This window comes from Rana temporaria, chromosome 5 (genome assembly GCF_905171775.1).
Source record: "Rana temporaria chromosome 5, aRanTem1.1, whole genome shotgun sequence".
Taxonomy (NCBI): Eukaryota; Metazoa; Chordata; class Amphibia; order Anura; family Ranidae; genus Rana; species Rana temporaria.
The window spans coordinates 289,657,260-289,674,383 of NC_053493.1; the positions used below are offsets into that span (position 1 = coordinate 289,657,260).

At 40.1% G+C, this 17,124-nt stretch overlaps 1 protein-coding gene across 7 annotated transcripts in view; it reads left to right on the forward strand.

The window, feature by feature from the left end:
* Positions 1-17,124, forward strand: part of PIEZO2 (piezo type mechanosensitive ion channel component 2) — a 432,615-nt gene that overhangs the window by 378,262 nt on the left and 37,229 nt on the right. For 5 of the 7 annotated variants that reach the window (XM_040353951.1, XM_040353956.1, XM_040353950.1 and 2 more), the window contains 6 exons: positions 5,710-5,877; positions 6,482-6,883; positions 10,676-10,934; positions 12,984-13,166; positions 15,896-16,151; positions 16,901-17,033. In XM_040353951.1, coding sequence (XP_040209885.1) covers positions 5,710-5,877; positions 6,482-6,883; positions 10,676-10,934; positions 12,984-13,166; positions 15,896-16,151; positions 16,901-17,033 — 1,401 coding nt within the window. The remainder of the gene's footprint in view (positions 1-5,709; positions 5,878-6,481; positions 6,884-10,675; positions 10,935-12,983; positions 13,167-15,895; positions 16,152-16,900; positions 17,034-17,124) is intronic. The other 2 variants (XM_040353953.1, XM_040353954.1) reach the window with 1 other exon arrangement.

Below are 17,124 nucleotides of genomic sequence, written 5' to 3' on the forward strand. Positions count from 1 at the left end.
TCCAACAGAATTTCGCTCAAGCTTGTCTTGCATACACACACGGTCACACAAAAGTTCTCTGAACTTTTGACCATCAAGAATGTGGTGACGTACAACACTACGACGAGCTGAGAAAACTAAGTTCAATGCTTCCAAGCATGCATCGAATTGTTTCCGAGCATGCGTTGGAATTTTGCGCGTTGGAATTGCTACAGAAGATAGAAAAAAAATTCTGTCGGAAAATTTGAGAACCAGCCCTCAATCTTTTGTTGGCGGAAATTCCAACAGCAAAAGTCCGATGGAGCATACACACGGTCGGAATTTTCGCTCAAAAGCTCACATCAGACTTTTACTGTTGGTTTTTACTGTTGGAATTTCTGATTGTGTGTACGGGGCATAACAGGAGAGAATTTCCGCTCACTTCCTTTTATCCCCCTCCGTTTGTAAGTAGGAGTCGTTTGTAAGTCGGATGTTTGTAAGTAGGGGATCGCCTGTACCTGAGAGGAGTAAAAACGTATCTATATCGTTACCTTCTATCAACAGGGCTAAAGGAAATTAGAATTAAGCAAATACAAAAATGGCTGTAGCTATTCAATAGGGTGCACACAGAATCTGGTTCATAATCACAGCAGCACTTGTAGTTACATTACCAGAACTGTATGTTTTTCTCTATAATCACTTTTCAGTTGTGAATACCATTAGGAGGCAATAATGATGACAGTAACAAATGCAATAATTGCTACATTATTTCTAATATGAGATATTACAGTTTTGTAAGAATATGTTCCCCATAGTTAGCATCTTTAGATGTGGCAAGTAGAGTAATTGGACACATATTTTTATATTTCTCTGAATAAAAATTAGCTTTTTTTTAGCTTTTATTTACAGGTTGGTGCACACCAGCTACATTTATTTTTCATCCAGATAAGTATCTGTCAGATAGGTGCACTCACCCCTGAAAACTGGGTATTTAAGCTAGGTTAACACCTGTGCGGTTGATTGCTGCTGCGGGACCACACCTGTTCCCGCAGCCAAAACCACCTGCACGGGAAAATATGCTGCCACTCAGGAGATGTGTGGGCAGGGCTTTTTTTCAGGGGGAACTTGGGGGAACTCAGTTCCACCACCTTTGGCTCAGACCCTTTGGTGCCTGCTCACCACAATCACTTGTAAACACAGAAGTCTGGTTTCTGTGTTTACAAGTGACAGCTCTGCACTCTGTGTGTAACCCCCTGAACTCTGCACTCTGTTTATAATGTAATCCTGGTATTTAATGCCCCTTTAAGACCCTTCTACTGTTTTTGAAATCTGAACGGGTCGTGGTTGAGTTCCTGCATCTATTTTCTGAGAAAAAAAGCTCTGTGTGTGGGGTGCCATTAAAGTGGTAGTAAGCCTTTGAATTTTTTCTTACCTACAGGTAAGCTTATAGTGCCTTGAAAAAGTATTCATACCCCTTGCCTTTTTTCACATTTTGTCATGTTACAACCTAGAACGTAAATGTATTTTATTGGAATTGTATGTGATAGAGCAAGTGGCACATAATTGTGAGGTGGAAGGAAAATGATAAATGGTTTTCATTTTTTTTTTACAAATGGATATCTGAAAAGCATAGCGTGCATTTGTATTTAGCCCCATTTACTCTGATACCCCTAACTAAAATCTAGTGGAACCAATTGCCTTCCGAGACCTAATTAATAAATAGAGTCCACATGTGTCTAATTGAATCTCAGTATAAATAGAGCTGTTCTGTGAAGCCCTCAGAAGTTTGTTAGAAAACCTTAGTGAACAAACAGCATCATGGAGGCCAAGGAACATGCCAGACATGTCAGAGATAAAGTTGTGGAGAAGTTTAAAGCAGGGTTAGGTTATAAAATAATATACAAAGTTTTGAACATCTCAGAGCAATGTTCAATCCATTATCTGAAAATGGAAAGACTATGGCACAACTGTAAACCTACCAAGACATGGCCGTCCACCTAAACAGACAGGTCAAGCAATGAGCATTAATCAGAGAAGCAGCAAAATGGCCCATAGTAAATCTGAAAGAGCTGCAGAGATCCACAGCTGAGGTGGGAGAATCTGTCCACAGCACATCTATTAGTCGTGCACTCCTCAAATCTGGCCTTTATGGAAGAGTGGCATGAAGAAAGCCACTGGAAAGCCATAAGAAGTCCCGTTTGCAGTTTGCGAGAAGCCATGTGGTGGACACAGCAAATATGTGATAGAAGATGCTCTGGTGCTCAGATGAGACCAAAATTGAACTTTTTGGCCAAAAAGCAAAACGCTATGTGTGGTTGAAAACAAACACTGCACATCACCCTGAACACACCATGAAACATGGTGGTGGCAGCATCATGTTGTGAGGATAAAATCTAAAGCTTGATACACACGATCGCACTTCCATCTGACTTTTCCGTAGATTTTGGTCCGAATGGGCGTTGGCCGTGAACTTGTTCTGCATACACACGGCAGAACATTTTCAGCCAACTTTCACCAAACCACGTGGTTCTTCAGCTGTTTAGCACCATTCTTGTGGCAACTTCTGCTATTGTTGGCTGATGTTTAGCATTGGTTCTGAGCATGCATGTTTGTACTTTGGACTTTAGTCCGATGGACTTGTGTACACACTATCGGATTATCCTCCATCGGACATTTGTTGTCAAAAATTTTGAGAGCATTCACAGCGAACATTTTTCCAATGAAAAAACTAAAACAATTGTCCGATGGAGCATACACACTGTCGGATTGTCCGATAAAACACATCTGTCGAACCGTTGTTGTTAATAAGTCTGATCGTGTGTATGGGCCTTTAGTTGAAAACCTTTTAGAGTCTGCAAAATAATTGAGACTGGGGCGGAGGTTTACCTTCCAACAGGACAATGACCCTAAACACACAGCCAAGGAAACAAAAAAGGGAAGCGCCACCTAAGTGCAATGTGTCAGATACTATGTTTAATCTCAAAAGAAATGCACTTACAATACACAATTACAAAACAGGCTCATCAAGGTCTCATGGTCCAGTCTCAGTCTCTACTCGATTAGGCCTGTAGAAGGAGCTTGTTTTCGAGCGCGTAGCCTGTTGTTTCTAGTCTCACCTTCCTTCCGGTGCTCTCCCTGGTCCCGCTCTCTGGTACCGTCATCATCTGCACCTCCACGCTGAACCTGGCTGTCTCCTGGTGGCCACAGGATGGATTTCTCTCCCTGCCTGCATATCTGTGGATCTAGATAGACATGAGACCCTGATGAGCCTGTTTTGTAATTGTGTATTGTAAGTGCATTTCTTTTGAGATTAAACATAGTATCTGACATATTGCACTTTTTTGTTTCCTTGTCTTCCCCTAACAGCGTTGGCTTTTCTCTGAGGACAGCTGCCGCCCACCATCTTCCCATCTCCTTTCTTTTTAGGACTGGTTAATTTTTACCACTATATGGACTATAAAACTGTGACTGTTTTCTAGACATATACACTGCCCGCTTTTTAAGTGTTCGGTAGTACCAGTGTTTGCGGTAACAGTTTATTCCAAATTTATGTACTAAACATACAGCCAAACTACAATAGAATGGTTTAGGATAAAGCATATTTACATGTTAGAATGTCACAGTCAAATCTAGGTCTAAATCTAACTGGGGAATCTGTGGCAAGACTTGAAAATTGCTGTTCACAGATGCTTTCCATCCAATCTGAGAGCTTGAGCTATTTTGCAAAGAAGAATGGGCAAAAATGTCACTCTCTAGATGCACAAAGCTGGTAGAGACATTCATAAAAAGACTTGCAGCTGTAATTGCAACGAACGATGGTTATACAAATTATTGACTCAGGGGGGCTGAATACAAATGCACGCCACACTTTTCACATATTTATTTGTAAAAAGATGTTGAAAACCATTTGTCATTTTCTTTCCACTTCTTATGTAGAACAATAAGACCAAAGTAATTTCGATAACGTCGGCTGCTTGAGACCAATGAATATCAATTGTTAGGTCAAAAGGACAAGGGAAAGGGATTTTGGTAGGGACTTTTCACGGCACTGATAGGAAACGGTATGATAAAAAATAACAATATTTATTCAACATAAAACAAATACAATAAAATGACATTTAGGGACAGGCCCCACATTGCACATCAGAGAGCAAAAAAACAACTGTGTCAAAATGCAGAGAGTCGGTGACCTCGACCGGTTTTGCGGTATTTACCGCTTCTTCAGGAGGAAGTTTCTAGAGAATATTCATAAAACATATAAATAAACAAGCATAGGATACAATAAATGTATACATTATGTAGAGATCATAACAGCACGCTATGTGATGGAGAAAAAACTCACCGGATCGGTCATGTGATCAAGCGCAGAGCCTGGTTTAAGCCTTCTTTGGCGCATGGAGGGGGATTTTTTGTTAGGACGGGCTCTAGTAGGGTGAAGGGTATGATCAATAAAGCATACTGGAAAAGGATATTTACTTTTGTAAAGTGGGTCACCAGTGGGTGGATAGGGGAAAGTATGCATAAGTGACGGGAAGAGGGAGATGGAGAAAAAAGGGGGGGGGGGAAAGAGGGGGGCGGGGGGGGGGGGGGGGTCAAAACAGAAGGATGGAGGGCTATAGGGAGGTGATGTTGAACGGTGACAAAAAAAGTGGGGGGGGGGTTTTGTTTATGGGGAAAGTTCCACTTCTTAATTATGTGCCACTTTGTGTTGGTCTATCAAATAAAATCCCAATAAAATACATTTACGTTTTTGATTGTAACATGACATAATGTGGAAAATTTAAAGGGGATGTGAATACTTTTTCAAGACACTGTATAATAAAGCTTACTGTAGGTAAAATTAATAGGAGATCCTCTTGTGAGCAGTAGCCGGTGACATCACCGACACATGCGTTTTGAGGGCACAGCATGCCCGTACCATTCCTTCAGAATTTTGTGCTGCGTCCAAGACTCCCGCTCTCATGCATGGGACTGACATCATCGTGGCTTGGCCAATCAGACGCACAGAGTTTCCAAACCCAGAAGGAAGACCAGGTGAAGATGGAAGCCTCTGCAGTGGTGACAGCACACCACTGGGGGGACTTTGTTTTAAGGTAAGTCTTTCATAATGTGCTAGCATGCAGTGCATACTAGCACATTATGATATTGCCTTGCAGGTAAAAACTTTTTTTTTTTTTTTACAAAGTTTACTACTTTAATCCTAATGGCACCCCAATGCACTGGAAACCGCTTGAGCAGCATTTTGCAAAATACTTTAGGGACCCTTTCCTTGTGTTTCAGGAAGCACAACAGCCATTCAAATGAATGGGCTGCCGTGCCAGTGCAAAACGCGTCTCGCCGAGCCTCATAAGTGTGAACCTTGTCTCAGTGCAGTTACTAAAATATTTTTGCTTTTTTTTTTTATGCTGTCTTTAACTGCCTCAAAAGCAGTTAAATGAAGAGGCTAAAAGGCATTTAACCACAAAGCAGTAAGGAGGAGAAGGTTTATTTCAGTTACACCAAGTCAACTATGTGTAAATGACAACGTGCCCTTTTTTCTGCAGATAACCTATCTAGAAGTAAGATAAATGTGCAGTCTGCTATCAGTTTCAATTTTTTAATATCTTAAATGATTGATACATGATATGATAGTCTGTGCGCTTTTCATGTGCTTGTCTTTTTATTTATTGCATGAAATCATGTCAGATTATGTAGAAAACATTTTGCTTGCTTCTTACTTATTGTTGTCTTTGTGACTATTTGCGCTGCTAGCTGCAACACTGAAGCAACCATGCTGTTCTCAAGGCAATCTACGCTTGATGATTTAGATGGACCAGACTCTATACCAAAAACAAGTGAGCGTGCGCGACCTAGGCTTCGTAAAATGCACAGCATGGACATGTCCTCTTCATCTGCTGACAGTGGCAGTGTAGCATCCAGGTGCTTTATCCATGCATGCTTATTTTATTCACAAATTCATTAATCAATATATGTGCTATACCTGCATTTTTACATCATGTCAGTCAAGGTACCAGGAATGGATCCTGTCGTGCATGTTATTTGAAATTGTCTATTTGAATTTAAAGCAATTGTCAAATTCTTTCAGGATAAACTGTATGATGTAAAATTTAGGCCCAAGGCAAATGTTCAAAGTGCCTTATTTTATTTTATGAATATTGTAATGTAACAATCAGCTTCATGCTATGCTTTCTTCTTCCCACCATCAAATACTATATATCAGTCACTGCAGCCCTTTTCCTCTTACATAGTCAAGCAATTACAGCACCCCTTTTCTGTATAAAGAGTGCTTCTGTGGACAAGTCTGCAGTCTTATTGGGCACATGTGGTTCCATTCAACACACCATATATTTGTTTTGGTGAAACAGCTGATAAAGATTGAATGAAGCAGTTTTAAAATCTTAGTAAAAATGTATGTGCGTTTGTAGGCAAATTCTATAAACATGTTTAATTTTAGAATTGGCAAAGAAGAATTAATGTCTTGATTATGACTTATTTCCTCTCATCATATTGTTCTTTCGTATAGTGAGCCAACACAGTGCACTATGGTCTACTCAAGGCAAGGTACAACTGAGACCATTGAGGAGGTAGAGGATGAGCAAGAGGAAGAACACAAGAGTCCAGTTACTAGAACGGAAGTGGAGGATGAAGAAGAAGAAGAAGAAGAAGAAGACTATAGTGCTGACCTAGAGGGAACTAGCTATACACCCGACACAGATATGCATTTATATGCAGCAGATGGAGACCTTCCACCATCCTACAGCAAAGCGGTTAGCTTTGAGCAGCTTTCATTCACTTCCCGTGATGAGTCTGCTGATAATAATCTCATGGTTTTAAGCCCTGATGAAAGCCACATCGACAAGTTGCATGATACTCTACTGCCACCTCTTACACACGAATTAACTGCTAGTGAGCTGCTTCTAAACAAGTGAGTGTGGATCTAGAAGACCTATACTGACCCTTTCTGCCTGTCTTTGCTAGAACTGAAAGTTATCTTTGAGCAGAAAAATATATCATTATGCTGTTGACTAGATTTCAGCATAGTTAAATGTACCCATTCAGTATTTGTGGGTATGGTATGTTAGGAATAACTCTTTGAATTCCTGATTCCAAGGCCAAAAAAAGTATTCATTCATCCAGCCCAACTGTCCTTTGTTTAGTTGGTTAACCACATCCCTAAATTGCCTTAGCCTGGTGTTCCAGTTATTCATTAATACATATTAGATACATGAGTCAATAAAAAGTCAAACCACTCCGGGCCAAGACAAAGGCTAAGATTATGGCTACAAGCAGGGTCGAGCATTAAGTGATTATTATTAAGGAGTTGATTTACTGAAGGTAAATAGGTTGTTTGCTTTGCAAAGAAAGTTGCACCGTGCAAGGGAATTTCCCCTAGAACCTAGTGAGATTTCACTTTGCAAAAAATACCCAATCATTAGCAAAGAAATAAAAAAAACAGCATTTTTCTTGCACATGATTGGATGATAGACGTCAGCATTCACTAAGCTCTGGAGAAAATGATCTTTCAAAGTTCAATTTCTCTTGCACAGTGTTTGCCTTTGGTAAATTAACCCCTAAGAGTCAGGGTTAAGGTTTTCATTAGGATTTGGGATGTATTTTAAAGTGTAGCAAATGTATGTTTTGGTTTTGGATAGTAAGGAAGGGTAATAACCTACAGAAGGTCAGTTTTTTATTGCTGTCTCCGACATTTTGCCCACTTTCTGTCCACTGTTCTCTGTCACTGGGTTGGAAAGCGAGATTGAACCCCCTCAGCAGGAACACAGACAACAATAAAAATTTGACGGTTTGAACCCTTCCCACTTATCAAAAACATTGTAACGAAGAATTAAGGGAAACCCCCTCAGTATGGAAAATGAAAGCAATAAAAGCAGTTCTAATCATTATTCCACTATCCAAAACAACAGCAAAAAAAAGTCCAACTGTAATGTATTCTGTTAGGTTAAATCTTTATGTTAAAGCTCAGCGTGACTAAGGTTTTTTTGTGTTTTATAACAGTGGTCATCAACCCTATCCTCAGGGCCCACTAACAGGCCATGTTTGCAAGATAACTGAAATACATCATAGGTGATATCATTTGCTGCTCAGTGATTGCAGTATTCTAGTCTGCATCTCCCCAAGGCAATTCATAAAATCTGGCCTGTTAGTGAGCCCCGAGGCCTGTGTTAATGACCACTGTTTTATAAAATGTGAATGGGTTCTTTGGCAGATCTGTGTCCCTATAAGAAGTTTCAGAAAGAACACCAAGAAAACTCCTTCTCTCCAGTGGTAATTGTAAAAACATATTTTCTGCTGAAGTAAGGAAGGTTTAGAAACCATCTCAGGACTGTGTCCCCTTGAGAGAAATGTTCCCTTAGCAAAGTTTGGCAAAAGTTCTAATCTTTGCTCAGTCTATTTGACTGAAATTGGGCTGTCAGGTCACCTGTGGCCAGGTGACAATTGCACCCCGTTGGGGTCAGGGATGCACCACAGGGTAGTGAACCCTATGGCCGACTGCTGCGATCAGAGAGGAAGCGTGAGCCCAAGATTCCCCAGGGCGCGGAGTCTAAGACCCAGCATTGTGTTCAACAGAGCCTCTGGTGGTGAGGATGGCCTTCGCCGCAGCTGGATCCAGGTCGCGACCCCTGGGGTCCCCAAGGTCACGCTCCGCAGGGAGAGAGGGGAAGCAGCAACCAGGACAAGCGATAGTGATGAGTAAGCCGAGGTCGGGGCAACTGGCAAACAAGGGTAAACAAGGAACAGGCCAAGGGTCAGGGAAACAGGCAAACAGGAGAAGTCAGAGATGAGCCAAGGTTGGTACGCAGGAAGGTAAATGTAACACACTGCAGACAGGAACAAGCTACAAACAAAGGTTGAACAGCCCTGCAGACCTGTTAATATAGACTTCCTGGGATGGCCTGGGTGGGGCCATACAGGGAGGAAGGTGATAAAAGACAGCCAGAAAGAGGGTCAGGCCTCTAATGGACACATGAGACAGGTAAGCTGCCAGACTTTATTGCATAACCATGACATGGGCTTCATTCGTAAATTGACACAGATTGAATTTAACAGTTTAAATTCAGATTAGCTTCTAAGGGTTCATTTTAGGTTTAAAATAAATGTTAGGGATCTGGAGAGGATTAGGTTTATTGTTTGGTTAAAAAACAGTTTTACCTTTCTTTAAGCTAACGCTAATCTAGCCTTCTAGCTCTCCTCAGCCTAATTTGTTGTAAGTCCTTCCTCATAACTGGCTGCTTACTTACCTCCATATCACAATGGTGGCTTCCTCCTATGTTTAAATCCTTCTTGCAGAACTTTTCTTCAGCACTGTTGTAAGCAGGTTGGGCCTGATTAGCATATAAGGCGATGGAGACTGCACAGGTGTACAGGTGTAGCCAGTGCTAGAGAGAATTTCTGAAGACACTGTATAAAAATGTTACAGGAAAACTCCAGTATTATACAGAAGTGTGTAAGAAGCTGGGTTGTGGGGAGTTTTAGTAAAAATGGGCTCAGGGTGGCTAGGTAATAGGAATAGTGTTAGCTTAAAATAAAGGTAAATCTGTCCATTAAAAGAGAGGTTTGGCAAATGCTTGTTTAGTCACACTTCTCATGTGGGTCACTGGAGTAGATTACTTTTGCATTCCTGTGACCCAGAATCAACCAACAGCAGGCTAAAGTCTGCTATCTGCTGATGTCAGAGCCACTCCAGTCTGTGGATGTATTCCAACAATACTTCCTGGATCCACCCAGATGCCTGACCAGCAGCTGGCTCGGCCTCTCAACACTCAGCCTCTGAGAGGTTAAGCCAGCTGCTCTTGCCCTCTCCACAGCCCTGAGCTGCAGTGAGCCCTGGAGGGGCATAGCACAGAGCATTGCTTGATAGTCACTGCTCTGTGCTTAGAATAGACCTGAGATCTGAGTGATCAGCGGTCAAGTGATCGCTCAGTTCTCAGGCTTAACGCCGTCATGGACAGAGGCAGCATTGTGCCGATACTGCAGGCATATAGGTGAGTATATATATTTTTTCACTTCCTTTAAATCTCGTGCAAGGTTTATCATTAAATTAAAGGTCAAGGACAAACTCATAAATCTACAGCTGCTTTCAGTGCAGCATATATGGTGACAAAAAAACAACAATTTACAACCTAAAGCTTGCCTCTTTGCGTTGTTCCTTTTGTCTTTTGCCTCCTTTCCTTCTACTGTGAAAAAAAAGCTGGCCATATATGGGTAGAATTTTAATGGAAAATAATGTTCTAAGCAAGTTTATTCATTTCTCTAATCATTACTGGGTCAAATCAATGTTCAAATGTTAAAAACAAGCAAAATCTTTCGAATGACATTCAAATGTTCTGAGAATTTTCGTATGAATTGTCCTAGCAATTATTTTCATACATCTATGGTCCGATTTAGACCAAGTTTCTGAGCTCCAGACAGTTAATAGGATTTAAGTATTTGCAGTAGTAATCTATTGCTAGTAACCATTTGCCCAGAAGTAGAACTTTTGGAACAGTGTAGGGTAACAGGAAGATTCTATACCAGATGTACTACTTTACCTCCTTTCCAATAAAGTGAAAGCTGAAGTAGAACATTTAAAGTAACGAGTATGGATCACTTCAATGTCAAAAGCCACATACTTTCATGATAGGGTGAGAAATGGACCAGCAAAGCCTTTACCTCCTTATTGGCCAGAAACATCAAATTTTCTCTTTGTGTTATTTCACAGAATGTTTCAAGATGAAGAGCTAGAAGACTCAGAAAAGTTTTACGTTGAACAGCCACGCGTGCTGCAACTAATTTATGCCTTATACAACACATTGGTGGCCAGATCGGAAATGGTGTGCTATTTTGTTATTATCCTCAATCATATGATTTCTGCTTCTATGATAACACTGGTGCTGCCAATCCTAATATTTCTGTGGGCCATGCTATCTGTGCCACGACCTAGCAAACGTTTTTGGATGACTGCAATTGTATATACGGAGGTACGTAACTTTTAAAGTGCTATCTCCAACATCAAAAGAATAAACAAATATAAGAAATGTAAGAAAAAAAATCACTAATATGGACACAAACAAGTCTAAATTAATGTTAAAGAATCAGTACAATATAAGAGCAAAAATAATGTTATGCAGAAAGTCTGTCAACTAAGTCCTGTATCTTGGTTGGGGTTCATTAGTGAAAGAGAAGGCTTGCCTACTGCCTTTAGAATGAAAAAGTACTGTGCTCATACATCAGCCATGCCCACATAAACATGCTTTACAACCCCCCTAAGTGTCCTTCATCCAATCCACATTTTCATATGATTCTGCCATGCTCGCTGGCTTCCAGCAGATAGTCCCATCATAAAGTGGGAGAGTTCTTTGATTCAGGTCAACAGTAGTTTACAGCCTGCTTCTGAAGGATAGCAAGCAGATATTATTGTCCTCAGCACTGCAAGGTGTCTTGAGGGTGCGTATGATGCAAATTCCTTTCCCAGGAACTGCAATGTACATTTACTGTGGACTTGTATGTTTAAATCTTTATCCAGGAAATTGATTTTGTTATTTATGACCCCTTGCCATAAATATCTATCTGAGTAACCTGTTCCTCTGATTTTAAAGTGTTTTCAGTAATGACAGCAAATGGCCATTGATAACCAAAATAACCTTACTCCCATATCGGACAGCTGGTGAAAAGATCCAGGTGTGAGGGCGAGCTGCTGAGAGGGCTCCCCTTGTGGCTGAGTGCAGTGCACCCCTGAGAGTGGTACATGGAGTGCAGTGCCCAAAGAAGCAGTTTGCCAGTTACTGAAGTTTGATGATTTGATCACCAGAGAATAGCTGGAACAGGCAGGATGCGCAGTAAGGCAGACGTGGTTGGGTGGTGCCAGATGTATGTGGCAGTGGAGTAAACCAGGAACAGGATCAGGAGCCAGGCCAGGGGTCATACATGGCAGATCAGTCAAAGATAGGTTCATATAGCAGAACTGGAACAAGCCGAGATCACACAGATTGATAATAGCCATGAGCCAAACTGGAGTCAAACACGGTGGAGCAGACAGGAGCAGAGTCAGGGTCAAGCCAAGAGATCAGGATAAGCGGGTCACAACATGCCAGGTCGGTAACGGGAGGTCCAAGAATCAGGATACACAGAAGCACAGGGAAATATGTATCAGTAGCAGGTTTAAATAGGCCACAGAGCACCAGCATCTGTCACGGTGTGCGCACGCATCTACATGCGCCTGTTCATGCCGTTGTTCATCTGTGTGCGCGCATGCACACGGGAGTCCGTCCGCAGGGACCATGATGAGTGCTGGTAAGATTGCCAGTTCTTCAGCCATTTCCCTGACACATGGCCAAAAAATGTTAAATCCCTTTTTTTAAAACTGCGTTGATATGAAAATGTTGTACACTCCCAACACATATAATATTGCTTAGGATTAAATTAGTTGAATTTATAACAGGTTATGATTATTATTATTATTATTATTATACAGGATTTATATAGCGCCAACAGTTTGTGCAGCGCTTTACAACATCAGGGAAGACAGTACAGTTACAATACAATTCAATACAGAAAGGATCAGAGGGCCCTGCTCGTTAGAGCTTACAGTCTATGATGAACAAATGTTTTCCTTTCCAGTGTAAGGCTTAATTCACACCTATGCATTTTTAGTGCTGTTTGCATTTTGCAGATTTGCACTACAGTCCATCCAATATGGTTTCCTATAAGTAGGTGGGAACCTTGGTCCAGAAGCAGCCTAATTGTTAATTCTTGACCAAACTCTTCCAGAACTTAGTCCACAGTTCAGGCCTGCACCATGCCAACATTAAAACTCTGATTTGCCTACTCTGGCTTATTCAGTGTCCAATAAATGCTCTATAAGGGGGGTATGCTTGAGACCTGCTGTGCATCCTGAATCAAGGAAGTCTTATAAGAAGCCAGATTGTAGTTCAACCTGCCAATAGCTACCTAAACCAAAAGTATCTGATGTAAATGAACTGACACTGTAGTAGTGTGCTTATAACTAACGTAACTCTGTTTTATTGCAGGTGACTATAGTGATCAAGTATTTCTTTCAGTTTGGATTCTTTCCCTGGAACATCAATTTGGAATTATTCAAAGATAAACCTTACCACCCTCCCAACATAATTGGTGTAGAAAAAAAAGAAGGCTATGTCCATTATGATCTGGTTCAGCTACTTGCTTTATTTTTTCACAGATCTATCTTAAAGGTAAGAAAGCTACACTGAACTTCGCCCGTTAACCTAATACACACCACTTTCTGGGGCAGAACAATGCAGGAGCCTGAGATCCAAAGCTATGATCTTTGTAGTTCAAAGTACAGGGCTTACTGTACACAACTATCCTTCTGCTCCTCTCCACCCCACATTTGTCAGGAATTGTGAATACAGAAGCTACTACTGTCAAAGAAAAGATGTTTTGTTTATTTTAGATATTTATATAGCACTGTCAATTTAAGCAGGACTTTAAATTTACATCAGTCCCGGCCCTCAAGGAGCTTACAGGGTAAGGTACCTATCTCACATGCATATGTACTGAGCCAATTAACCTGCCAGCATGGGAGGAAATCCACACAAGCACAATGAGAATATGCAAACTCCATGTAAATAGCATCCTGGCCTGGATTTAAGCCAGGGATCCTAGTAACGCAAAAGTGCTAATCACTAAGCCACAGTACGAACACAGTGTTTGTAAATACTGTTCATGTGTAATAATAGAGAGATACGTTGTTACTTTTCTATTAGCTCTGTTTCATTTAGTAAGTTAAACGTGTTTTGTAAAATAAAATGTGTTCCTATTTTTTCTGTGTTTCTAACTACTGATAATTAAACTTTTGTTGTGTTTTTTTTATTATTATTATTATTATTATTATTATTATTATTATTATTATTATTATTATCATTTCTTTAAGTATCACATTTTAATAATTTACACTCTTACAATTTTTCGGACACCTTTTAAAATCTGCATTTTTGCCTGCAAAAGTACTTCAAACCCCAGAACATTATATGTTTTCTAAACCCAGAGATCGTGTACAATAAAAAGCATAGTTGTGATTTGTATGTTAAAGGATATTTGCCCAAATCCATATTTTAAGAAAAAATATATTAAAAGGAATGTTAGTGCACACACGCACATTTTAATCCCCATTTTTTTTTTTTGGTATAAAATAAAAGATGATGTAGTGTTGAGGAAATATATAGCAATTATATATGGCCCCAAAAATGCCTGTACCTGTGAAATGGTGGAAAATTATGGTATCCAAAACTATGAATTTCTTTACAACTGGTCTTTTTAGTTGGCCAACAATGAAGGACCTATAGTTATTTTTCTCCTTATTGATATTTCATAAAGGATATGTGGCCTTCATGACATGTTTAAGTGTGTACTTTTTGTCATCCTACTGAATTGTCTCTAGGTGACTGTATATAGCTGATCAGTGGCCATCTGTGCATTTAGCGCTTCTGTACCATCCTCATCCTAGTCCTCCCGTAATGGAGACCGAGCCATCATTATTATTTGACTGTGCAGCCTGTGAAGGTAGAGGAGCTGCCAGTATCAGCAAAGTGTTCTTTAATAGTGCTGGGATCAGGAATAGGGACTCGCCCTTATCTGGCTTATTGTGTAATGAAGAGAGCTTGATGTGTGTGAGCAACTGGCATCTTTGGAGCTGCCCGTGTTCTGTTTAGCTGACCAGTCTCCCCCTTGCTTTGGCGGATGTTGCCCAATTTTGACCATGGCTGCAGGTGCGGTGGTGGGTCAGGATGTTTTTCTAATATGACAGGTGAAGGGTGGCCCAACAATACCAGTAGGATGAGGCTTAAGATTGAGCAGCACTGATAAAGCTTAGTAGGCGCGCTGGTAGGACCTATAGTAGGACCTATAGTTATTTTTCTCCTTATTGATATTTCATAAAGGATATGTGGCCTTCATGACATGTTTAAGTGTGTGCTTTTTGTGCTTTTTGTCATCCTACTGATTTGTGTACACGCACACACTTTTTGAAGCAGAAAGAACTGCGCGACACACAGCAGGCTCCACATTATGGCCTCATTTTTTGAATGAACAGCAAAAGGCAGACCACACTGCATGCAGAGAATACATAGCAATATCCACTTTACGATTTAAACTGGCCCTTTAAGGCCCTGTTTACACATTTTATGTGTGTGATTTACACATGTATCTGTGTGTCGCACATAGGAGAGCCTATGTACCTAAATGGGCTGCCCTATGCGCGTCTCATTCACCAAAGAAGCTTATGTATCAAATTCTAGCCAGGCACAGTTTTTCACACGTTTTGTTGTGCGTCAGTTATGGCAAAATCACACATCATTTGGGGTGCCTTTAAGAACGAGCAATGCCCAAATGCTTGTCTCACATTTTGCTGCAATTTTAGCATGATTTGTAGACAAATGCAGAACTTTTCCAATTCTACCTGCAATTCCAAACTGTTCAGATGTGAATGGAGCCTAAAATAAAAGCATCTGTTCTGCCCAGTACAGTGAGTGACAACCTGTGCAGTAAGCCTAGTGAAATGTGACATTGATAACATAGAGTTATTCATTTAGTTATTTAGCCAGTGTGATATTTCTACACACATGAAGAAACTACTATACCGGAAAACTCACTATACATGCAGTAAGCCTTTGTGAATGAACCTCAAAGTCTCTTGCATAGTATGGGGTAGTTGCCCCTTTTTTTATAAAGCATTTTTTTCAGATACTTTTAGTATGTTGTACATGTAACAGAGGCATGGTATGAATAATGCTGCTAGTGTGTGTTTTTATAAACTTTTTTTTTTCTGAATAGTTTGTCATTATAAATATAAAATGGGGAGCAATATTTATTTTTTAAAGTATTAAGTTTGTATGCTTGTATGACTGACATTTTGACAACAGTGTAAGATCAGTTGCCTATTAATATTTATGTATTTTCTAAGTGTCACGGTCTTTGGGATGAGGACGAGGTAACTGACAATACCACCCACAAGGACGAATCAGATGGTGAGATGTCAGAAGCTTCTGGAAGAAGAGATTCTGTTGGATCAATGAAATCAGTCAATCTTGCAGCCTCTGCAGAGTCTATCCATGTTCACTTCCCAGAAGACAGGACAGTTGTGAGAAGAAAAAGTTCTAGTAGTGGATCTCATATATCTCGCAGGTCCAGTTACTCCTCACACAACAGATCCAAGAGAGGTAAATGTTTTGCAGCATGGACTAACCCCTTAAAAACACAAAGTAATAGTAGTGCCATAAGTGCCTGTATTTCCACTTTATTTCAGCTTTATAATTGGTATATATTTTAATACATTGTGAGTACATTGTCATTGTCTTAAATGTGTGGGTATATGATACATGTTACGCTGAGGGCCATCTTATTGCATTCATTGCTTGTGAAATCATATACTGTAATAATAAAACAGCAAATTTAAATACACTTTTGTTCCAACATAAAAGGCATTCAATGTGGCCACAAATATTTGGGGATCAGAGCTGCCCATAGACTTGCAGGCATAATCTGGCCATAGACAGGGTAAGCTTTTGTCAAATTAAATGGGAGGGGCACAGTAAAGAGAAGAGGCCAGGACGAAATTATCAAGGGAGACCATAGTGACTGGGTCAGGTTTTTCTAACTCATTCAACTGACTTACACTAAACGGGGTCACTCACAGGCATGAGATCATAACTAAGTTTATATGAAGATGACTCACTGTAAAGCAGTGAATAAGCCAACCAACAATGTATTAATTAAAGGAGGAGTATCAATTATATAAATATTACTACAGAAATCTAAAGAGGACATTACATTCATACAAATGTTATGTCAAGCATTTCATTCATTATACTCTGATATATTAGTTATATAGTTTACATTTTTTAAATAATGTATAGCACACTTGTTTACCATAATTAATAATTATTGTTGCAATCTGTTTCCATTAAAGGTAGCACCAGCACTCGAAACAGCAGCCAGAAAGGCAGCAGCATATTAAGTGTGAAACAGAAATCCAGAAAAGAACTTCTTTTGGAAAAGCTTCGAGAGCAACTCATCAAAGCAAAAGCATTTACTATTAAGACGTAAGAAGCTTAACATTGCTATATTTTTAATCTTGATGGTTGTACAAAAAAAAAATTATACATGTGCATCTTCTGCGTTCTTGTTAAACAA